This window comes from Ambystoma mexicanum, chromosome 13 (genome assembly GCF_040938575.1).
Source record: "Ambystoma mexicanum isolate Mex_15411 chromosome 13, UKY_AmexF1_1, whole genome shotgun sequence".
Lineage (NCBI taxonomy): Eukaryota > Metazoa > Chordata > Amphibia > Caudata > Ambystomatidae > Ambystoma > Ambystoma mexicanum.
The window spans coordinates 457,403,848-457,429,842 of NC_090938.1; the positions used below are offsets into that span (position 1 = coordinate 457,403,848).

General features: G+C 39.5%; 2 protein-coding genes across 2 annotated transcripts in view; one reads left to right on the plus strand and one right to left on the minus strand.

The window, feature by feature from the left end:
- Positions 1-25,995, minus strand: part of ASIC2 (acid sensing ion channel subunit 2) — a 2,197,477-nt gene that overhangs the window by 1,259,657 nt on the left and 911,825 nt on the right. The gene's annotated exons all lie outside the window — the stretch shown is intronic.
- Positions 778-13,076, plus strand: LOC138521333 (uncharacterized). The gene is made up of 2 exons (XM_069634089.1): positions 778-1,017; positions 10,634-13,076. Exon 2 carries the CDS (start codon positions 10,686-10,688, stop codon positions 12,474-12,476), a length of 1,791 nt encoding a protein of 596 aa, XP_069490190.1. The 5' UTR covers positions 778-1,017; positions 10,634-10,685; the 3' UTR covers positions 12,477-13,076.

Consider the following 25,995-nt stretch of genomic DNA (forward strand, 5'->3'; position numbering starts at 1 on the left):
AAGTTGAACTCAGATCCAGCATCTGCTTGTAGGAACTATATAAAAGATCATCAGACATGGTTGAAAGTTTGGCACCAAACTACATTTCTTGAGGTACAAATTAAAGACTGCAAGAAAATAATTGCTTCATTCAGGAGGTTAACCTAGCTCATCATCATACCTGAAACTTGGAATGAAAATGGTGAAAGAACTGTAAGGATATTTGGCATGTTACAGCACAGAGTACAGTACTACTGCACAAGTAGCATTTTTTTTTTTGCAGCACCACCACAAGGGTGCGGTGCATTGCTATATGGGTTAGCAGATTAACAAGGAAAGACAGGCTATTCAGTCAAAAAAACGATTTTAATATATAAGATGCAAAGCTATTTTTACAGTTAAAAGCACACGTGTTCATTTAAAAATGCACACTATTTTTCACCTGAAATGCCTATATTGCTAGAGACACATTTGAAAATTAACAGCTAACATATTAACAATTAACCTGACTAATAAAACCTTATTTTAATATAACCCACTAATAAAATGTGTTCTCTACTGCAGAATTAGGCATACTTTGAAAACCATTTAAATGAGTGTGCAGATTTTTCTCTTCTCTGCCTGATTATCCGTGTTGTTGTGCACAGTAACGGCAGGAAGGAGGAAATCAGATTTGCAACAATTGCAAATGTATAAGCGAAGCTATTGTTGAAAAGTAGGAGGATGAGAGATGATGGATTTCATTGGAACACGTCATAAAGAGGGCTGAGAGGAAAGTTTTAGTGGGCAGTAGCAGGGAAAAAGACAGGCAGACATCTTTCTGCACTACTGGGGAGAAGACCTGGCTGTGGGGGTGTCCTGCTGCAGTCGAGACTGGGGAAAGCTGAAAGAATTACCTTTCCACTGGCAGAGGCAGTCCTATCTGAAAAAGCTGAGAATTCCAGGCAATGACCCCGGCTTGAGAAGGCAAGCGTTCCTTTTTATTGGAGTTACGCCAAGAGAGCCACATTCACAGAGAGAAGAATCTGAACAGATAAGGTAATTACCTAACTGGGGGAGCTGTGTGTGTGCACGAAAGTATGCAGTCAGTTTAGAAAAATGAAAGTCCCGTGCGTGTCTTTATCAAGTGCTAATGTTGCAATTTAAGTTCTGTTCTCCGCCACTATAATTGCAGTGTGTCATTGAAAATGCTTTGATTGTTCCCTTTTATTGCTGTAAAAAATGAGATCATGCCTAAATGTAAATTTTATAATACAGAAAATATTTGAAAACAGACGGGTGGTTTATTTTCTATTTACCATTACAATGCCAATGATGTGGGGAGATTTTTAAACAGTGCAATGGTCATTTTAAGACAGATGTGTGTATGTCAGAATCAGTATGAATAATTGTGAATGACTGTAGTATAACTTGTTGGAGGTACATGAGCCAACGGGAAGAGAGACTCTCTGAACATAGCTCCCTACCGTATATAAGGTAGTGGAAATTACCACAAGACTACCACATATAGCTCTCTGTCGTAAATAAGTCAGTGAGTTTGCCCATGGTGGCGCACCAACACTATCCCTGGAAATTGTGGTTTCCCTAGAATGCAGGTCTGAGGTCTCTCTAGTGATCACACGAAAAATCTAAGCGAAGATAAGGGATTCTGGACATTGGGGCCACAAATAAAACAAGGGAATTATGCTCACCAAAATACCACCAACCACGTATACCAAATATGCAGGTCTGGGTGCTGAAATAATGCATGTCCATTGTATTATTGTTGCACATGGCCAAATCTGAATACAAAGAGTGATTATTGCTAAGTTATTTCTCGGCGGTAATAAAATACCGTCAGGCCCCAAATCTCCACAAAATACCCTACATATTTATGGTGCGTTGCAGGCCGGGAAAGTGATCATAGAGTACCTACTGGGCGTGGCAAGCGTGTCTCACACTGCCATTTGCACATTAAAGGGAACCCATTTTATAATAGCAGTGTGCCACTAAAAACGAATTTCAGAATGTCACAAAGGGAAACCACATTCTCAGATCTAGTGCAATATTTAGAGGCAAAGTTATTTGCACATGGGAATTGGTCTTCGAACAGTACCTTAGAATGGAGTAACCGCATTCAGGGTGAGGTGCAGAAAGAAAAACTAGACAATATTTTTGCAGAAGGCAGCATAATTCAGGTCTGCCTTACGAGATTATTGAATGCAGCCGATAAAAGTGCAGAGAAAGACTGTTTAATACGTCTATGCGGCAAAATATGGTTTATTTTAAACAAGTCACTGCGAATGCAAGAGAATGATACTCAGCTAATTAACAGGTTAAAGACTGAAATAGATGGGGCAAGTAAAAATCAGGAAATGTTGAGAGCAGAATTGGATGTATGCCAAAAAGACATGCAATTAAAATGCAGAGACTTTGATACTCAGTTATCCAAAAGCAAGAAACAATTTGAAGATAGTGAGCAAGAATTGACACACTTAAAAGCCTTAGTGGATCACATTAGGCAGGATAAAGATGAGGTTGTTTCAGAAATGCAGATTTTACAAAAAGAACATTGTGAAAAAGAAGGTGATCTCCAGAGTGTAGAACAAGAAATGATTAAAATGATTCAAGAAAGAGACAAAAGAAATAAAGAGTTCAATGAATGCCAAATTCAAATGTGTGACATGCAGGAGGCAATTAATAAAATGAGTGATGAAAATAATTATTTGCATGATGAAGCCAACAGACTCCTTAAAAAGTGTAAGGACTTAGAACAGCAAATGTGCATTCCCAGGTCACAGGAGAGGCGGCAGGGTACCACATTCAATGGAGTGGAGGTGAATTCTAGCTCTGCCCAAAGAGCTAGTGCCCCAGTGACTGGGCCGGTGACTGAACTTGGTTGCAGCGCCCTTGGGGGATTTGATACTCCCATTGGGGGCAGCCACCAATCTCATACACCTGAAAACAGGATTGAATCACAAAATAGTGCAATTCCATGCATTGCAACAAGTAGCCCCATAAAAATAATGAAATCCATTAAAGCCCTGATCAAACCATTTAAAAAGGGAGGTGAATGCTGCATTGAGGATCACTTAGAAGCGGTGCATGACATTTTTAAAGCGCTCCAGATACCTAAGGAACAGTACAGACAATATTTTCATTTAACTTTAGATGCCCCGACGGCCAGCATCATAAGGGGATTAAATGAACAGCAGAATATGACATGGCTGGAGTTTGAAAAAGAAATTAGGCGTCATTTTTCTCCTTTTCAGTCATTGCAAGAGGCAAAGAAAGTTGCGTACACTATTACTGCTGGACCTAATACATCACCTCGCCAATTTTTACAAGACTTAAAAAGAGCATTCTCTCGCTTTGATGTATCTTTTGACTCAAATTCCAATGAGTTTAAAACCGCATACTTCTATGGGCTACAGAAAGACATCATATCCCAATTGGTCCGTGAATTTGACCGTGACAAGTCCCTTGAATGGATTGTACATCAAAGCACCAAGCTATATGAGGTACTCTATTGTCAGGGTAGAGAAAGTGATAAAATGAAAGATACTAGGCCTAAATCTAAAGAACACTCAGCCACAGTAATGGAAATCAGGTCAGCCAAAATGTCCCTTGAGTCTGCTCAAAGCCAAGGTAAAAATAATGTGACACCTGAACAAAGGGGTAATCAACAAAGATCGCCATTTACTGTACCAATATTCCAATCACATGATCCTAGTAATAGAGAGAGCTACATCAGCCCTAGATATTTAGGAGATAGACCCCGGGTAAGATACCGGTCTGATATGGCAGGTATGAACAATAATCAGAGACAAAATCAAGATCAAAGAAATGATGGTCCCTACCAGTCATTGGGGACACAGAGCAGATTTGATCCCAGCACCATGATATATGGTAATCAGGATAGGCCCCGATATGTGGATCGATTTACTGATAATGGAAATCAATATAGGGGCCAGTACCCACAATCTGAGAGACAGGACATGAGGCAAAACGTGAACTACAGTCCACGCCAGTACAATGATTCCCCACCAGGGGACTATAATCAAAGGATGGGTGCAAACCGCTCCCCTCCACAAATGAATCAAGAATTCAGAAACCATCCCAACCGGTATCAATCACCTGAGAGGTATCAGAATAGATCCAATCAGGGGGAAAACAACCAATATCGACCTAGGCCACAGAAAGAGGATCCTAGAGAGGTGGAAAGGTTCCAATGCCTTGAGGCCCAAGTGAAAATGTTAGCTGAGCAAATAGGAAAGCTCTATACAGCGCAAAAACAACCTTCCAAAGAGGGGGCTGATGGCCATAGCAATGACCGGGGGGCTTCCGAAAAGTGACTAAGTACTCATGATAACTGCAGTGCCAAAATGACAGATTGCTCTGATATAACTTTGCATAACGACTCTGAGATGACTAATGGATTAAAAATGAAAGTACCAGTAAATGAAATTGTGACAGAAAGTGCAAATACTTCTAAAAAAGAGGTACGGTTTAACTTAGAGCTAAATAAAACAGTAAAGATTTGCACAAATGAAAAAGAAACATTAGGAATTCCAAAAGAACAAAGGGACAGATTTAAGAAAAATGACTCATGCATGGGGAATACCAGTGAACAGGGAGTAAATGGGGATGCCATAGCTCCTTCCCTGGGCAAGCAAAACAATTACCAAACACAGACAGAAAAAGGAAATACTCACAAGGAGGGTACAAGTCAATCACCTGAAAAATTCTTTGAGCCACATATTTTTGAAGAGGCTGAAAGGGCTGGTATTACACTAAATGATCACAAATGCACAGAATTAAAAAATGACAAATTGCTGAATGATGTTGTGACACATGTTCAGTTGGAAGGTTGTAATGTGGTCTCTGATGTTACCCAGATGGATGGGCGAACGGTGGCCACACTCCAAAAAACCTCTGAACATGGAGAAATGAATAAAATATCTCGCACAGAAATGGGTAAAAAGGAGGGAAAAATGTCTTTTCATTTACCAATGTGCTTAGCCAAAAGTGAAAAAGGCCTGAGAAAGGTGAGCCCTGAAATCAGTAAGAATTCACATTTCTTATGTGTATTAGAGGAAGTTGAGGACAGATATTATGCACCCATCACTGTAGAAGAAAAATGCCACACCTTTGCTATGATTGACACTGGCGCACAGGCCACAATTATGTCCAAGGAGCTGGTAAAGAGTATCAATGAAGGGAGGCCTCCACAGAGTCAGATCACAGTGAAGGCAAATCAAGGCCCAGTGCATAACTTTAATGGGGAGGAGGTGCCCATCATAGGTGTAACTGAGGTTGACATAAAAATAGGAAAGCACAGAATGAAACAAGAGGTATTGATCACATCTATTTGTGAAATTCCATTTCTGATGGGGACAGATTGCCTGAAAAGATTGTCTCCTCTCATAGATGGGGTGAATGGAGTGCTGTGGTCCTTAACCAAAAAACCATTGAGGCCTAAGAAACTAAAATCACAAAACAGCAATATAAAAGAATGTCACACCATTGCCAAAACAAATGATGCTGTGGAGGTATATCTCCAGAATAGCTGCATACCTAGTGTCACTGTTATATTAAGGTGTCAAGACAAAGATCAGAGCGACAATGAAAAACTACCTGTACAAATATACTTGGACCCAAGGAAAGATTGGCAGACTGCCATAGACGAACACACATTACGTTTCTATTTAAAAGAGAATACATGCAAACAGAATATTGTTCCTAAAACAGATTCAGAAAAACACATTACCACTCTGGCAGAGATACACATGGAAGATGAGCAACCATGGGTTCACGCTGGTATAAATGATTATCTTAAAACAATAAAAGCCACTTTAGCGCTTGAACATGAAAGGAGTTTCATTAATGAGAAATTGTTGCAAAAAATTATGGAGAGGGAAGAAATCCCGAAATTTAGGATTAAAAACCAATATGTTTCTGGGTTGGACAGTCCAGACTTTGAAAACCGAATTACAGGCAGATGCATGCTTAAAATTAGCATTGGGCAGAAAGCAATTTACCATAATGTATGGATAGTGAGTGGAGCACAAAATGAATTTTACATGGGCAATGACATCATGCACAGAATGTGTATGGTGTTAGATTTCCTTAATCAAAAAATATGGTCACGCCTAGGTGGGCCGGCGCCTGAATTTGAAGACAAAAGAAGGGCTTATCATTGTGCACAACTAGTTCCTTATGCAGTCGAATTACAGATGAGGAAAAATACTATTGTTCCTGCATTTACAAAACAGTTTGCAATAACACTGAAATGCAAAAATGGACAGCAGATGAAAGGCTCTGATGCATTTGTATGCCTGAATGAATCCATAAAACAGCAAGGCCTGGATTATGAATACATTCCATTGGTAGACATTGGTGAGGGATCTGTAAAAATCATGGTAAATAATAAAGGTTGTCAGGACGTTCATTTAGAGGAAAACTCCCCATTAGGAATGGCCATACAAAAATCACATTATACGGCAGATTTAAATAACATGGTGATTGGGAATATTCCTGAAAAATATGTAGATGCCAAGGGCGAGTTGCCAGAACACCTGGACTCTCAGCCCAAAGGAATATTTAAAATTCATTCTGTGTATCCTTATGATTCCAATGAGACAGTGTGCTGCCATCAAGAGGATTGCATAATATTTAATTTAAATGAAAATGAAACAGGAAATCAGCCCATTGAAGTGGAAGCTGATATGCCAAAATATTTAAAAGTGGCAACCCTACAAAAAGACACAGCCACACAGTTAGAGGAAAGCGCTGAGATTCCTTTACCAGAAGAGTTTCCAGAATTTTCCAGAATGGTAGAAGAGCAGATCTCCTTAGCGGATGCATGTAACAGCGATGAGGATCGACGCAATCTGAGGGAAATATTTATGGAGTTTAAGGATGTATTTGCAAAAGATGCTTATGATTGTGGTTTAACTGATTTACATGTGGCCACACTACCAGAAGGTTGTAGCAGAAATCCAGTGTTTGTACGCCAGTATAGACTACCGCTGGCATGTTTAGAATCATTGGCAGAGATTATTAAAAATTTGGAATCACGGGGAATAATTAGGCCCATTCATAGCACATCCAATACGCCTATTTTAGGTGTGTTAAAGCCAAATGGTCAATGGCGGCTGTGTGCAGACTTAAGAGAGTTAAATAAAAGAGTACCAGTATCTAGATGGCCACTACCATTCATTGATCAGGGCCTAGCTCAGATACATGGTTCAAATGTATTTACCACGTTAGATCTCACATCTGGATATTGGTGTGTGCCATTGGCAGAGGAGATACAACACCTATTTTCCTTTACATTTGACAGGACTCAATATGCCTGGCTTAGAGCTCCGTTCGGGTACATCAATAGTGGGAGTGAATTTGGCATATTTTTGAGAAAGGCCATGCCGGATGCAGCGGAAAGAGGGACAATAGTTTATGTGGATGATGTCTTGATAAAAAATGAAAACCTTAAAAGCCATTTTGATGAAATAAGACATGTGCTTGGCCAATTGCAGAAAGCAGGCGCCAAAGTATCTTTGCAAAAAGCACAATGGTGCAAGAAAAAAGTGAACTTTCTAGGGCATGAAGTGACTGAACATGGGCTAAATCCACAAAGGAAGAAAATAGAGGCCATACAAAGATTAAAAGATCCTAAAAATGTGAAAGGAGTAAAAAGTTTATTAGGGATGACAGGCTATAACAGAAAGTTCATTGAGAATTATGCAGAAATCACTCAACCATTGACTAAACTGCTTAAACTAAATACTCCCTGGAGATGGGAAAGAGAGCAGTCTGATGCAGTGGCTAGATTGAAGGAATGTCTTGTAAAGGCACCATGTTTAGCATACCCCATAAAGGACAGGGATTTCTTTATAGAAATAGGCTTTTCTGAACATTGTATGTCAGCAGTGTTATCACAAAAACACGATTTGAATCACAAAACCATTGCATATGCAAGTAAGGCATTTTCCCAAGTTGAAATGAAATTTAATGAATGCGAGAAGGCCCTATTAACCACTGTGTGGGCGCTACAACATTTTCGCCCCATTGTTCAGGGAGAAAAGGTGATTATTGAAACAAATCATCAACCTTTGCAATTTTTAGAGAGTAAAAGAATTAGATCAGGCAATCTAGCGCAATCCAGAATCACTTCATGGACGCTGGCATTACAAGGTTTTCCCGTAGAAGTAAGATATGGACAAAATAAAAAGAGCCCAATTGCTCAAGGGTTAGCTGACTTACATGACTGTGCAGCTGAACAAATACCAAATGAAATGGAAGTGGAAGCTAGTTTGCAGGAATTTGAACAATCACCACACAAAGCTTTTGATGAAAAAACATGCAAGGATTTGCCAACTGTATATGTGGATGGTTGTGCTTTTCACATTGAAAATGACAGTAATAAACAATTAGTGGCAGGAATAGGAAATGTCTGGTTGAAATGTGAAGGCGTTCCTAGTATAGGGATGAGGATTGGAGATAGGAGCAGTCAGGTAGCGGAATTGGCAGCCATCTATAAAGCAATTGCTACTGCAGTTGATAAAAAGTTCAGTGAAATTGTCCTGGTGACTGATTCTGACTATGCACGGAATAGCTTTGTGGAGTATTTGCCTGGTTGGAAAGCAAGAGGCATGGTTACATACAACAAAAAGCCACTTAAACATGGAAAAATGATACAAGCCATAGACAAATTGGTGTCAGAAAATAATTTAACAATATACTGGAGAAAAATTCGTGGGCATTTAAAAACACCAGGAGAGGATAAGGAGGGAAATGATAAGGCAGACCATCTGGCTAAGATTGGGGCTGTGATGGGAGAATTGCTACCTATTGATTATTTAATGGGTGAAATACAAATTGATGCAGTCACACGTTCTAAAGCACCAAAGGAGGTAGATCAACCGGTGGTGCAGTGGAGTCATGACACGCCAGACCAAGATTTGATTGAGGCACAAAAGAATGATCAAATTTTGGGAATCTATTATAATCATTTGATAGATCCTGAACAAAATCCTTTAACAGAAAATGATTGTATGGGAAAAGAAGAGTTGAGGGTGTTATTAAAGAACAAAACACGAATTAGATTACAGGATGGGCTCATGATTAGAGAGTCCATAACAGGGCAAATACAGTGGGTAGTACCCCTTTCATTCAGAGGACTAATGCTACACCATGCACACGATGCCATAACTGCAGGCCATAGAGGTTCACAAAAGACATTAGAAATACTAAAAGATTATGCTTACTGGCCACATATGTCCCAAGATGTGGAATTATATACTAGAGGATGTCTAGTATGCGCCCAATTTAAACCTGCTTCACCAATGCATAGAGCACCATTGATGAAAAGAGGCCTAACTCTCCCATGGTCAGATTTGCAAATAGACTATGTAGGTCCTTTAAAAAGGTCGAGCAGGGGACACCGCTATATTTTGAGTGTGGTATGTTTGATGTCAAAATGGATTGAGTGCATTCCCGCACCAGATTGTAGTGCGCAAACAGCAGCCACATTGCTGGTGAACCATGTGTTCTCAAGGTTTGGGTTGCCACAAAGAATTGAGTCAGACAGAGGAAGTCATTTCACAAGTACTCTAATGAGTAAGGTATGGCAAATACTAGGTGTAAAAAGGAAACTACATATCGCATATCGGGCGGCGTCTTCAGGTACAGTTGAAAGAAACAATAGGTCTGTTGTGGACATTTTAAAGAAATTTGTGGCAGAAGCAGGTTCCAGCTGGGATTTGCGTTTACCATTGGTTTTGATGGCAATCAGGTCGACTCCTGCCAAAGCATCAGGTGTTAGCCCCCATGAGGTCTTAACAGGTAGGAAAATGGTGTTACCACAACACCTACTATACAGAACACATGAGCAAACTCTAGTGAGTGCATCCACAGTTCATGAATATATTGATGAACTGAGGAGGCATTTGCAACATGCATTTGCTTTTGTGCAGAGAAATCTGGAAAGAGCTGCTGACAGTGCTAAGTCATATTATGACAAAAAGACATCAGTAAAGGAATACAATGTAGGGGATCAGGTGTACAAGTTTCATTTTGGAAAAAGTAAACAGAAAAATTCTAAATTTCTGGCAGCCTGGCAGGGGCCATTTCGAATTATAGATAAAGTCTCTCCTGTAGTGTATAAAATTTTGAAAAATGAAGGTGAAACAGCAATAGAGCAGTTTGTCCATGTAAATCAAATCAAACCATGCCATCCCAGACATGAGATCAGGCAGCTTGAGCATGTGGAAACGGATAGAGTCCCTTGAGAAAATAAATGGGTGTAATCAGGAGGCAGTGACAAAGAAGTTAAAAAAAAAAAAAAAGTTGATTGTTATGATGGCACATAAACACTGTAATATAAATAAATATATAATATAAATAAATAAATAAATAAATATATAATATAAATAAATAAATAAATAAATGCACATATAACGGAAGCTCGTGGTTGGTGTACAGAGAGAAAGTGTATTAAATATTGAATGCTGTTTTATATGTGTTTGTTTTCTTTTAACTTGTGTTTAATTTCAGAAAAAAAAAAAAAAAAAAAAAAGAAGTATTTTTACCAAGCATGTTTTATTTTTGGCAAAAAGGTGGAAATTAGTATTGTGCTATGTACTTAATCTGTTTATTTTCTATTTTGATTTAGACAATTAACATTATTTGGTCGGAGGTTCCGGGATCAGAGGCCACGGGAGACGATGGAGTACTGGAGACCGCGAGGACGGATTCCGGGAAAGCCCCAAAGAGGGGTGAAGACCAAGGCTACAAAGCGATCAGCATTGAAGATGATACCGATGACATGTTTAACAATAGTGATATTTGGAGGGATCTTCAAGAATTCAGAAGCACAGGTTGTCATTGAACCTGGACCAGCATCTGGTATCGCGGTAGAAGAAGCACCAGGATTCATCATGAGTGATAGAAGGATGATTTTCCAAAATATCTACATACCATTGGATCCTGAGATTTTGATTGAAAAACATTTGAACAATACCGGAATTAAGATTGAACAGACTAAAGAGTGGCTGGAAATAAGAAAAGAGGACGCTAAGCAGTCAATAAGAGATATATTAATGCAATTGGAAAAAACATTCGTGAATTCAGCAGACATTAAGAAGAAGAGAGGAAAGAGAGGTGCGGTGATGCTCGCGATATCAATGGTAATGTCTATAATTGGGGCAATAATAGGTACTACAATATCAACAGCCAATTCTATTTCGGTAGGAACGCTGAGTACTAAAGCACAACAACTGAGTATTGACCTAGAAATAATACAAAAGACATTAGATGGAATTAGAGGGGGACTGGATGAACAAGTAAGATTCATAAATGAAACTGCAATCATTCTAAATGAACAAGCGGATGTGATGCAACGGGCGACTAAAATAATACTTAAGCATGACAGAACTTTAAATGAAATATTGAACATAATGAGTCCTGTTGATAGACTATTAACGAATTATATGAGAGAAGTTCAAACTGCAGTTTCACAATTGATTCAAGGACATATTCCCTTGTATTTTGTTTCGCAGGATATCATTCGGCAAATGATAGAAAGATTGACCAGGAGGGAAATTGACCTTATACAGATAAGAATTGCATTCGAAATGGGGAATGCAATGCCGTTATATGTGGACTTGGAAAGACTAGAGATCGGATTTTTGCTATGCATCCCATTTGTAGCCCCTGAACTTATTTATCAAACGAAGTGGGTACACAACGTGGGATTTTGGCAAGAGGACAAATTCATTAAGATTAAGACTCCAGAAGTGGTGGCATTTCAGTCATGGGAACCTGAAGTTTATTTAATACCAAACCTGGAAACATGTGTAACATTTAAAGAACAAAATTATATGTGTCCAGGTAAACCGTTTGTTCCTGATGCCACAGATGCTATTTGTGGATTGAAATCTGACCCAAGTATATCAGAGGGATGTGAAGTGATTATTAGTAATATGGGGAGTGAAGAAATGGCACAGGCTAAGATGGTCAGAGGTAAATGGTTGGTCAGTACCTGTTTAAAGAACATGACGGTAGTACATTTAAACCATGGAACATACGTGGTTAAACAGGTAAAATATAATGTTTTTTATTTACAGGTTCCAAAGGATGCAATTGTGTCAATTGGGGGATTAACATTGTTCCATGTAACAAATGATGTTTGGGAAAGCCAAGTGGAAAATATCGATTTTTTTCAAAGGGATACTTTTCCAATAGATCCAGATGTGGAATATTTATTGAATCACAAAGAAAGACATGTTATGAAAATGAATTTGCGAAAAAACAATATTACAATTAGTAATCTGGGCATAATAGAAGTGGAAAGATTTAATTGGGGAACCTGGGGGGAACGCTCAATAGTGGGTTTGGCTATCTTGGTGCTAATCATGGGTGGATGGTTGATTGTGCTATCAGTAAAAATGAAAATGTTACTGATTTTACTGACTACGTCAGGAAGAGAAAGATATCCCAATACACATGCATTTTAAGAGAAAAAGAAAGAACAAGTTGTTTTTAGAGATTGGCTTGGATTATAGCCAAGTTCTAAAAAACAAAAGGAGGGTATATGTAAGGATATTTGGCATGTTACAGCACAGAGTACAGTACTACTGCACAAGTAGCATTTTTTTTTTTGCAGCACCACCACAAGGGTGCGGTGCATTGCTATATGGGTTAGCAGATTAACAAGGAAAGACAGGCTATTCAGTCAAAAAAACGATTTTAATATATAAGATGCAAAGCTATTTTTACAGTTAAAAGCACACGTGTTCATTTAAAAATGCACACTATTTTTCACCTGAAATGCCTATATTGCTAGAGACACATTTGAAAATTAACAGCTAACATATTAACAATTAACCTGACTAATAAAACCTTATTTTAATATAACCCACTAATAAAATGTGTTCTCTACTGCAGAATTAGGCATACTTTGAAAACCATTTAAATGAGTGTGCAGATTTTTCTCTTCTCTGCCTGATTATCCGTGTTGTTGTGCACAGTAACGGCAGGAAGGAGGAAATCAGATTTGCAACAATTGCAAATGTATAAGCGAAGCTATTGTTGAAAAGTAGGAGGATGAGAGATGATGGATTTCATTGGAACACGTCATAAAGAGGGCTGAGAGGAAAGTTTTAGTGGGCAGTAGCAGGGAAAAAGACAGGCAGACATCTTTCTGCACTACTGGGGAGAAGACCTGGCTGTGGGGGTGTCCTGCTGCAGTCGAGACTGGGGAAAGCTGAAAGAATTACCTTTCCACTGGCAGAGGCAGTCCTATCTGAAAAAGCTGAGAATTCCAGGCAATGACCCCGGCTTGAGAAGGCAAGCGTTCCTTTTTATTGGAGTTACGCCAAGAGAGCCACATTCACAGAGAGAAGAATCTGAACAGATAAGGTAATTACCTAACTGGGGGAGCTGTGTGTGTGCACGAAAGTATGCAGTCAGTTTAGAAAAATGAAAGTCCCGTGCGTGTCTTTATCAAGTGCTAATGTTGCAATTTAAGTTCTGTTCTCCGCCACTATAATTGCAGTGTGTCATTGAAAATGCTTTGATTGTTCCCTTTTATTGCTGTAAAAAATGAGATCATGCCTAAATGTAAATTTTATAATACAGAAAATATTTGAAAACAGACGGGTGGTTTATTTTCTATTTACCATTACAATGCCAATGATGTGGGGAGATTTTTAAACAGTGCAATGGTCATTTTAAGACAGATGTGTGTATGTCAGAATCAGTATGAATAATTGTGAATGACTGTAGTATAACTTGTTGGAGGTACATGAGCCAACGGGAAGAGAGACTCTCTGAACATAGCTCCCTACCGTATATAAGGTAGTGGAAATTACCACAAGACTACCACATATAGCTCTCTGTCGTAAATAAGTCAGTGAGTTTGCCCATGGTGGCGCACCAACACTATCCCTGGAAATTGTGGTTTCCCTAGAATGCAGGTCTGAGGTCTCTCTAGTGATCACACGAAAAATCTAAGCGAAGATAAGGGATTCTGGACATTGGGGCCACAAATAAAACAAGGGAATTATGCTCACCAAAATACCACCAACCACGTATACCAAATATGCAGGTCTGGGTGCTGAAATAATGCATGTCCATTGTATTATTGTTGCACATGGCCAAATCTGAATACAAAGAGTGATTATTGCTAAGTTATTTCTCGGCGGTAATAAAATACCGTCAGGCCCCAAATCTCCACAAAATACCCTACAGAACTATGACCCATCTATCACAATTCAGTTCAGATGACAATTTTTATTTTACAAACAGATTACATTTAATGAAAAAAAGACATGTTGTAATCAAAATTTGACGTAACCACAATTAACGCAAAATACAAGTTTATGATCATAAATGAATTAGATTCCATCCAATCTGCAACGTCTTACTCTGCCGATAGCCAAGATCTGGTTGATTCCTTGTCTGGTCACTTTCTGAACAAAACTGATAAGTAAGGAATGCTGTAATCAGCGTGGTGCACGTTCAAGGGCTAAGATTAAGATTGTCAATGCCAATATTGAGGTGGGGCCCTACTTTGATTATCTAGGCGATAGGTTCTGGCGAGATGGGAAATGGGCAAAGCACATTGAGAACGTCAATGAATCACTCAAAAGGAAATGTAGTGGGGTTTTTAGATTTAAAAATTAATTTGGGATACATATATTCATGCCACCACTTGAGGTATATCAAACCCACGCCATTTCTGCTGTTCTTTACAGAGCAGGTGTCTGGGATTATGGTAAAACCTCGACCCTGGCTGTTTATGAAACCCAATTTGTTAAAAAAGACTACTATGGGTGCCAAAGAATACTTCAAACACTCCTCTATATAAGTATCATTGTTCAGGTATCACAGAAACCTTGACTTTATTGGACGTGAATTTGGTCTGGTAGTAAGTACTCTCAACAAGTACAGATTAGCCTTAAAAGAAGTCCTAAGTAAAGATAGTGTACTCATCGCTACCAAGGTGTTTACATGCCAAAATAAATTTGACGTTACTAAACATGGAAAACCTCTGGCAAAATCCTGAGAATATCACTGTGGCCAGAAAACGAGTACTTATTGATGCGTATGTCGAGTTCATTATGGGTCAATATGTCACCTAGTGTCTCACTCTCAAAATGGGATATAATTACTTAGACATAAAACATAGTAATCCTATGAAATTATATCTAACCATTATGTTTTACCCTTTCCCAAGAGCTCTGTATTTAAAAAATAGGAATGGACATTTTACCTGTAGCTAGTGTTACAGCTAGCTGGAAAAATGGTGACTCACAGTCTCACCCCTTTTGCCAGGCCTTGGCAGTGACCCTCCAACGTTTATTGTTTTGTTTTCCAATGTATGGTGATATACATAAGAGTAATCTATCATTATGCCTGAAAAATAGGGACATTTGTTCTTTGGCAGGTGTGGAAGACCTCTGAAAGAAGGCACTTTCAATTGATGTTCTCTTTGCTATATCGAACTTTATTGAAAAGGCATGGAGGACGAGGCAGAGATTCCTAAGGAATGTTTTTTAGCCAGATTAATTATGTTTACATATTTCTGATGTAGTTTGGTGGAATTGATTTATTGGAGGTTTAGAGCCAGGCTCCCTTTTAAAATAACTATTAGGTTATGTTGTTGTCACTTTACAAGTTCAATTCCTTGACTAGAGCAATTGATGTGTTTTTATTGTGTATATGTGTTATGTTAAACTTGTTTACTCCTTCGGTCTAGTACTGAAATAAAGCTATAATGATGGTCTAATCAATAAGCCACAATAAAATAATGAGATTTCACAAGATCACATTGCACATATCCCTCAAAATGCACCAGTAATAAAAAGTTTGGGCTCACTTATTATAAAGGATACAGAATCACTCCTAGCGTCATTGTGTTAAAGTTGAACTTAGAAAGTGTGCCCTAATAGTGTCATTGTGTTAAAGCTGAACTTAGAAAGTGTGCCCTAATAGTGTCACTGTGTTAAAGTTGAACTTAGAAAGTGTGCCCTAATAGCATCACTGTGTTAAAGTTGAACCTAGAAAGTGTGCCCTAATAGCGTCACTGTGTTAAAGTTGAACTTAGAAAGTGTGCCCTAATAGCGTCATTGTGTTAAAGTTGAACTTAGAAAGTGTGCCCTAATAGCGTCACTGTGTTAAAGTTGAACTTGGAAAGTGTGCCCTAATAGCGTCATTGTAGAAGGTAGAAGGTATTCCAACATCATTGAGTGTGCTCTAATAGCGTCACTGTGTTAAAGTTGAACTTAGAAAGTGTGCCGTAATAGTGTCACTGTGTTAAAAGTTGAATTTAGAAGGTATTCCCAACATCATTGGGTGTTCCTGGTCGCATACACTTTACTGATTACCACAATATCACACTACTATGCTTACTCTCTCCTATACACCACCATTCAACTAGAACACAGCAGTACTATGACACATTCGGTAAAGCTGTTCTTATACTAGCGTGACTCATCAAACTACCCATCATTCTTAAAAAACACAGTTAGCTAGCACATACCGGCTAGTTTAGGCGTCTCCTCAGGCCTAACGCAGCCAGAGCTCAGTCTGGATGTCCACCCTCCAGACTGAACACATTCAACTGATCTCCTCAGCACCACACCTACCGCTATGAAGCAGCTATCATGCAACAACCACACCAGCTGCACCCGTACCTGGTGCGCCCACGCACTTTACGACTCTCTCTCTCTCTCTCTCTAAACTGACTTGAACTGCGCTTCCCGAGGGTGTTCAACCTACCAGCGCCTTGAGATCATACCAAAGATACATAAGGCGCTATACAAATGCAATAAAACATAACATAACATTAACTACAACTAAATGTTCTGGATCACCACATGATCTTTTACTGTTAAATTTGCAAATTACATTCTTACATATTCTGAACCAAAATGCAAATTCTGTTGAATACATGGTGTGTTCCTGGCATAGAGACTTTGGAAGAGGGCAGTACTAGGACCTCTTCTGAAAAAGGCATTGTTGAACCTGGCCAATTTGACTATTTGTAGACACAACCCTCATTTTCCTTTCCTGTCTGAGCATGTAGAACGAACATTACTATCTCATTTGTGTGCATCACTGAACATCCTCTACTTCATATAGGCCACACTTGTTTTCGACCTTATTATAGTACAGAGCTGGTGGCCACAGGTAGGCCAGATGAACTGCGAGAGAAGATTCATGATGGTAAATGGGCCACACTAATTCCTCTGTAGTTATCCAAAGCAGTTGACACCAATGATTACCTCAAACTATTGTAATACTTGAGGCTTCAGGGAAACTGTCAAACCTGAAGAATGCAGAGAGGGAAAATTGACAATTTTACATTGTATCCTTGCCACTCTTGTGGACACCCACAGGGGTCAGTGTTGTCTCCAGTATTTCTTATCCTACACATGCACCCTTTCACTGTGATCATGATGACAATGCACATACAGTCATAAGGAGCAAGTGGTCTAACAACAAATATATGAAAATACAATCCAGTTTCCATCAGAAACTGAATGAACTTCAACATGTTCAAGATAAATCCCAGCACTAAGGGGGTCCTGACAACAGCGACAACACTTCATCCATGGGATCCGAGGGAGTCTCTCATCTAGTCTAAGTGTTGTCCTCTTTAGTAGAGGTGTCCCTATTTCCCAGATTAGTATACAGAGCATGTTGACCATGTGTATCTGTATCCTAACGTTCCATCAATTTGGTGCTAAAGGCAATTGCCTTATTGATCAAATCTCCCTCTGGAGATTTCTAGAGTGTTGCTATGTTAGAAATGATGTTACTTCTAAAGAGATTGTAGAGTTGCACCATGTAGACACTCCAGCAACACTCTAGCTTTGATCGTCTCATGCACTGATGTTCATTTCACTCCTCCTACTACTCTCCTTCTTTCAACTCCTCCCCAACTTATCTCCTAGTTTTTTTTTCCCTCTATCTGATGCTCCGATGTCTAACTATCTCATTCTAATTCCTAACCCCAGCCACCCCCCGATGCAACTCCCTCCAGCTCTTTTTCTCTATTCTTCAAACTATGACTCCTCTACCCTTTCCAAACTAATACTACTCCCCCACATTCTACACTAATACTCCCTCCTGCACATTAATACTCCACAATCACCCTGCCTTCACCTCCTAAGTAAGCACTTATCACTCACTGATCCAACTCTCTCTAAGATTATCACTCACTTAGCGTGCATGCACATTTACCATATGGTACCATTTGCTCTCACCAAGACCTCACATTTTCTTTAACATACCTTCATACATCAACCCAGAGTTCTTCCACCTGCTGGTCTATTGGCCTGCCACCATCTCCTATTTTGACTTATCTCCTATCCATCCCCTTATTATGCTCCACTTCCTTTTTCCATGTTACTTCTTGCCCTGATCTATCTGTCATTGTTCTTCCTGCCTGTGAATTGTGACAACAATCAATGGTTACAATTAGGCAACTAAGCCCTACCTTTTCTACCATATGAGACCACTGTGTAACAATGGTGGCCCACTTTGCAGGACATCCCCCATCCCAGCTTCACTTACCAGTTGTTGATAGATGCACACATGTACATGCTCTTTTCACGCCAATTTAAGAGTATTCGCAAACAAAGAGAAATTTGCAATTAATGCAAATGCCAAATTTGCAAATGAGATGCCCAATAAAATGAAAAAGAAAATGCTAACAACACTCACTTATACATCAATGTGAATTGCACTAAAGCCTTTTTATGCAACAGTAAGTGCCTCACCTCCCTCCAAGCTTGGATGACAAGCACATTCCTGAAAATCAATTTCAATGAAATGAGTTTGTCCTACTAGACCATCCATCTAAACAGGAGGCCATCCAAGTGTGGCTGAAAGGCCAAACCACTTGGATTCATTATTGACAGCAATCGTTACATCTGGCAACATTTTAACAAAAATAAACTCAAACTGCTTGATATCTACTATCACTTTCAGAAGAAAGGCTCAGGCCGTTGTAATTTCATACTGCCATCCACATTAAAGCCATTCAACACTCTGCTGCTAGAAAATGACACTGGCTAAATATCATATAAAGAATACCCTTAAAAACTGCCTTCATAAAATACAGGACAGCTACTGTCCAAACAACAGCCGACCTATCCACAAACTCACATGATGAGTGAGAACGCACTCCTCAAGGAGTAAGACAATTAGGATCAAGACTAAACAAGCAAGCAAACAGAAAAGCAGGAAATAGGCTTTCCCTTGCAACACCACACCCTACTGGCACTCCAACCTGATCACAATCAGGATCCCTTTAATTCTTGTGAAGTTGAGGAAGGAAATCAATCTCTGCAGCATGGGATACAAAGCTACTATGAACTGTAACCTTTACTTCCACCAGGGATTCAATCAACACGTACACCCATCTCTTGAGGAGTAACACAGGGTTCGGCCCATAGTGCGATGATGTTTAATCTCTACATGAGACCATTGTCTGACCTAATCAGATCTTTTGGAGCAATTGATTATGCACCTTGAACATTCAGACAGTCACAAGATGAACAGTCAAAGGGATTGTTGGGATCAGGTTCGTCTGTGGATGTTTCATAATAATTTGAAGCTTAATGTGAAAGCTAAGATCTTAATCTGCCCATCTCCTGCTGGTAGAAATGGTAAACACTATGCTTGCAATGTATTAGAAGATTGTCCAGTATTAGATCCTTGACTGTATGATATTTTGCCAAAATCCCTTGGTGCCGGTACAGCTTCCTCCCAGAAAGTGTGGAATTTAGGATTGTGGTTGGATCCAAAGCTGTCTCTGTAGTGCCATATCTCTACGATCTACAGATCTTGCTTTTTTCCTATTACGCTCCTTGAGGAGATTTTTGAGTTCTTTTGCCTTTGCGCTGATAATTAAATGTGTTAATGTGTTTGTGTCAAGCCAGAATACGGTGCACATTTCTCACCAGCCTTGTATTCAACTTACTGGCTTCCAGATGAACAATTCATCAAGTTCAAATCCTTGTGCATGGTACAAAATACGTATTACTACCTCACACCTGTGTGTTTTGCAACTATCTTCTTTCCAGAGCTTTTTGCTCAGCACCATGAGGACTGGCAGTTGTGCCTTATGTTTAGATTAGCAGAATGGTAAATCAGGCTTCTTTCAGTCCAGGCCTCAAGGCTTTGGAATTCCTTGCCAACTAGTCTCCAACTTAGCGAACAATTTATGAACTTCAGACAAAAACTGAAGACTTTCCTATTTCCTGAATAGGGAGGCTTCGGCCAATTGTTGTTCCGTTTTCAAGCTGATTGTTTGTACTTTATATGTCTTATACCATAACATATCATAATATAGCATACCATATCAACCCCAAATGATGTATTCACCACTCTGTTTCTTTCTATCTAGGTTTGAACTATATACACCCAAATTCAAATACAAACATAAACACTTTTCATTGTGCCTGTTTGGAAGATGTGAAGTGGATTCACAATGCATGACTGTATGATTTCTGACCCACTCATGCAATGTTTTCAAACAATGAATAGAGCGGATTGCTGCTCTGCGACATCCATTTCTATCCCTCAAAGAGGGATAGAATTTTTTGTTTTTACAAGTTTCACTATGAGTGACCCTTTGCTGAAATATGCTCCTAGAAACCACATAGGTGCTAGGAGCCTTTTATATATTAATGATGGGAGCATGCTTCAGACATAGATTTAAAAAACGGGTCTGGCGATTTCATAATTTGAGGCGCAGCACAATTTGAGCTTAGCATTTTTTAAAGTAACACAAATACAAAAGTGCATCCTCTGCTCTCTTTTGTATTGGTGCTACTTTTGTGGATTTTACCCAGAGCGTTTCCTAACAAATCTTTTTGTCAGTTGGACATGAATAATTAATGTTGGTTTCTGTTAGGTGCACCACATAAGTCATTTAGACACTCTGCTTTCTGTGGAAATCCCTGGCACGAAAATGCCTGACCTTTTCCATTATGTTTATACATTGCTTGCTTTGAACCGGTGCTAGCGAAAAGGGCCTGACTTCTTGAACCCACTTTTAAGAGCAGCATGAATCAGCATGACATTTGTATGAGCTTAAAACAAATCTTTCATGTGAAACTCTTAAAAAAATGTTGACCCCCAAGTCTCCCAAATACAGTCAATATGTGGGTGATTTGCTGTCTGGCTGAATGTATTCATCCATGCTTACTTTTGTGTCAAACAAGGCATTTAGAGGAGTTTCATGATTTCCCTTACAGGCACCTGTTACAAGTTGTTAGTGCTGGGGCACTGTTAGCTAGTGATTTATGGCTAATTGTTTGGCATGGCACTTTGTTCTATACCAGTTAGATCAGCTTTATCAGATTTTTTTAGGAAACTGTACCGATCATTACAGTAGTAAAGATTGGAACATGTGGGGGCTTGCAACATCTTTGTTGTCTGATTCATGTCTACATGGGTAGGATCATTTCAGGATGTCATGATGGTAGTAGGTGTTGCTAATGGGGTAGTGATCTTGGGGCTCATGATCTCTAAGAGATGAAAGTGAACCCCATGGCCTCAGCTATCACGACTGCAGAAGGCGAATATTGAGTTATTAGGCAACTTGAAACATATCAAGTGTGGACTTGGGTAGCCAAACAACAGCATCTCTAAATTATCTCCATTTAGGCTAATACTATTGGCGTAAATCCACTACCGAGTGTCGACTCAGCAGTGTAGGATGGCATTTCTATTTTCAATCAATGTGGGTTGTCTCAGGAGTAGTTGAGTACCTTTGGCATACAGTTAGAAGGTTGTTGCTTTGGAGAGATGCATTTGAATGCAACTCATTCTTTATTCAGGAAGAAACTCAGGATGCGCCTACATGAAATAATCACTTGTATAGCATAGTGTGGGATACCCGCAACTCCTGAAGAAGGCCTATTCTCGATGAGAACATTTCCACCCTACTCGAGGACTACCCAAAGCTTCTGAAATCATCATGTAGATGATCGCATTAATGTATTATCCGACCTCACCATCATATAGCACATAATGCTGTGTGGAAGATTGTTCCCACTTATAAGCAAAACAATACAAGGTATAATCAGCCAATGCAATGATACTAAGCAACCCTGTGTCAATATATCTTTAATGCCCCGCGTTTCTTCACACCGTGCACATTATACTCTGTGTATTATGCTGCCATTTCATGAAAATGTGTGCAGACTTCATAATCACTAAGCAGAAACCAAACGAAAAAAAAAATAAATACATACAGAACAAGCTCCTTTATATGGCACTCCAATCAATGGAATGTTCCAGAAGCCGGCACGTGTCAAAACATGTAATAGAACTGTTCTGGTAAATAGTTTTCAGGATAACAACGTTTTTAGACCAGGTCACAGTGATTGCAGATGGTAGGTCGCTAGTTGACAGAGTAGAAGGCCATGCATCTCCATTATCCACCCTTATGTGTCTGGTTTCCATCCCTTTGCCATTTGGAATACCGACATTTTCTTATAGTCACCACTGGGTCACTACTGGTGGCAAATAAAAGAGATGTTACCATAGCCTATACAGGTGTTGTTTCAATATTTGATTTCTTTAATGTGTTCAGTAGAAATCAAAAACATGATGGGCCTCATTCCAAGTAGTAATAAGTGTCTCAAGTGAATGCACTGCAATTTTGACTGCACCACCTCACTAAGGTTTGGACCTAAGTTTGAGGGAAAACTCTAGCATTTGGCCAGAGGTTTTTCCTCCAGTAAAATCCACCAACTGTAAATACTCCAAACCCCAAGTGGAGTCCAATGTGGTTTAGGTCTACTAAACCGAAAATATTAGATATTTTCCAATTTTACCTAATATTATTTGGTTGTTTTTTTGGGTCGAAAATGCGGGGGAAGACCGCCTCCGCCTCCCCACCTTCCCCCACCCTAACCTATTCACTTACCCCTCCCCATATATTTTTTTCAATTAAGTATGCTAATACCGTCCATTGTTACTCATATAGGCAAAATAACGCTCACAAAAGAGTAACATTATTCCCCCTTTATGCAGAATAACGCCGCCCTGCCCCACTCGTAATTCGGGAGATTTACTGCCAAAATGAATGAATGACAGTAACGGCAAACGAGTTTGGCGTATTTACCACCGGCAGATCCAACAAACTTGCAATGGTGCGCATTGTCCTTTGGTTGACAACCATACAGCATTTAGAAAAACAATGCAGCACAATCTAAATAATGCATCTTATTTACTGCACCACCATCCTGCTGAAGCAGACGGGCAGTGCAATAGCTCTGCTATTCTGCGGTTGCGGAGGTACAGCCGGACAACGTTTTCCTATACCGATGACTAACATCAACAAAGCCTCATGGTGATGCAATTCAAGGGTGAAGACATTGAGTGATCTTCCAGTAGATCCACTACTCAACGCTGTGCATCTAGTATTGCTCAGTGAAGAGGGAAGCAGCAATTGGTACTGGAATGTTCTGTGTTCCTGCATGCATTAGGATGCTACTGTTGTGGAACCTCATTAATTCCAGTGAAGGAACGCACTTGCCTTTACTGTCAGGAATACAGGCACCGTACTCTAATAAGCAAAATGCTACTTGAAAGTTAATTATCTGACATATCCTTAACCAACATTTGCGCATCATTTGACATATTTGTTCCCCATTTATGTATTTACCCTTTTAGCAGCGAGGATTATGCAAATGCAGCTAACACAGAACATCTGGAAGAATTCAGAACACTCAACCCATTTATTGAAATGCCGAGGAAGGGGGAGCTGATGCGATTTGTCAGGAAATATTACCTAGCTTCTGCCATAGGCCTGCTCTGAATCTCTCTCAGAAAACATAACTCACTCAAACCAATGGTAAAGAGCAGAGGATCCTATGTTGCAGGGAGAGAAGCTTGGGGGAGTTGAGATATAATGTAGCACTGCTAACATTACTGTCGTAACAGCTGGTTAAGGGATACAAGCTATTGCATTAGAACAAAGCAATGTTTGTGGAACATTTTTTTAAAAATAATTGATCAGCAGAAGGTTTTAAGCACCCTTAGAAGGACTGCTGTTTATCTTCCAACATTCCACATTAGAACACATTTCATCTCTTTAGACCAGAGCTCTGCAACCTTTGGTTCTTGTGATGTTTTGGACTACCACACCCATTATCCCTAGCCAGCATAGGTAATGGTGAGGGAACATGGGAGTCATAGTCCACAAAACCTGTACAGCCACAGGTTACGTACGCCTGGATTAGGGAATCAGAAAGTGAAGAATCCATACTCTAACCAACAAAAGATGCATGAGTTCCTTGCTTCTCTTTTTTATTATTGTTGTTTCCATTCCGGTAGCCAATCAACACGCTTGCAATGGAATATCTAACCACCTAAAAAAATGCATGCCATGCTTTTCTGTATGATGTGTACTCTCTAGGCACTGGACGTGGAGATGTGGTGGAGCTCTCCCGCACGCCACAGGTGAGGCTTCTCTTTTTCTCTCCTATACAACATACAATAACCTGAGAGTCATTACGGTCGAGCTCTATTGTGTTACAGCTGACCTTCCCCCTCACTCATTAGAGTGATATGATATTGCCAGAAAATAGTTTGGTGAAGGGGATTTTCCTGAATTTCTGACAATTCTGGGCAACAGCAGGTTGTAGCAGGTCACCTCAATATGCACCTCTCAAGAATGCAAACCTTTTTCTACTTCACCAACATGTGCACCGCGTTACTACTCTGTTTGGTTAGTTTCTCTCTTAGAAACAGTTGACCAAATCAGAAATTATTCATGTTTGCAACCACAAATCAAGATACGTATTATATGTACATATATTATTATTATTATTATTATTATTATTATTATTATTATTATTATTATTATTATTATTATTATTATTATTATTATTATTATTTTCTGGTCTGCAGAAAGAGCATCCAACTCTGTGCAGGCTTGGACATGTGGAAAAGGAGCTCCTATGTAATAAAATGGGCTACTATGATGTCACTGCAGCTGTGAGTACCTTACATTGATCAGTGGTTATTCTGTGGCCCATGTAATTGAAGGATGCTTATTTCTACCTTAGTGCTGCAAAAAGCAGACGAGTTTCATCCGATTGCTGGAAGGAGATGATGAGCAGCAATGATTGTAAATGCTCAGCCTTTGTCCATGGCACATGCTGCTATACCGTGGATGATACAACTTCTAAATGTCGCACATTATCTCCCATGACTAAGATCATATCAAAATGTCCAATCCTAAAATGGCCTTCACAAAAAATATACAATTTATCAACAACTAAAGTCATAATTAATGTCTTTGCGATTAATAAAACACAGTTACTTGTTTAAAGCTTTATAATATTTTGAAACTTTTAGGTGACAAGTGTCTTATGTGAGTCTAGACCATACTGTGGACTAGTCACCAGAGCAATTGGTCTGTGAGCATGATTACGGATATGACTGCGATCTCACTAGTTGTTCTCTGTCACCTATTCCAGGGCTAACCAGTTTGTGAGCAGAGAGACCAGAGGTAATTGTAATTGGTTATTTATAAGGCGCTTAATACCCAGATGTTTCTAAGAATGGACCCAGGGATCGAACCTGTGTAGCTCCGCATCACCTCGCATTGTCCCAGAGCTATCTTCCCGAGACCCGAGAGGTGAGGGACCAGGGAAACAATAAGGAGCTTGGGGAAGCTGTGGTATAGTTGAGGGTATGCCATGATTGGGTCCCCGATTCCAAGATGTCAATTGCTTTATTCATTGTCTCAGACAGCAAAATCATGGTTTGCGAAAGAGAATCCAATTAGCATTCAGCACATGCCTCGGGGGAGGGTTGAATCTAACACCAACCTAGCCTATGTGGAACTATTAGCGCTCTGAATCACATGCAGGCCCGGTATAAAAAAGTGCAGGGGACAGCACCATGGTGAGGAGTTCAGAAGTTGGTCGGAAAAGCAAAGTTGTGCATTGTCAATCAGGAAAGAGGAGGGGGGTAGAGACTGAGCATGAAAGAGAAGAT

What these genes read in the sequence shown, in the direction of transcription:
- LOC138521333 (XM_069634089.1), top strand. Translation starts at nt 10,686, where the DNA reads ATGGAGTACTGGAGACCGCGAGGACGGATTCCGGGAAAGCCCCAAAGA.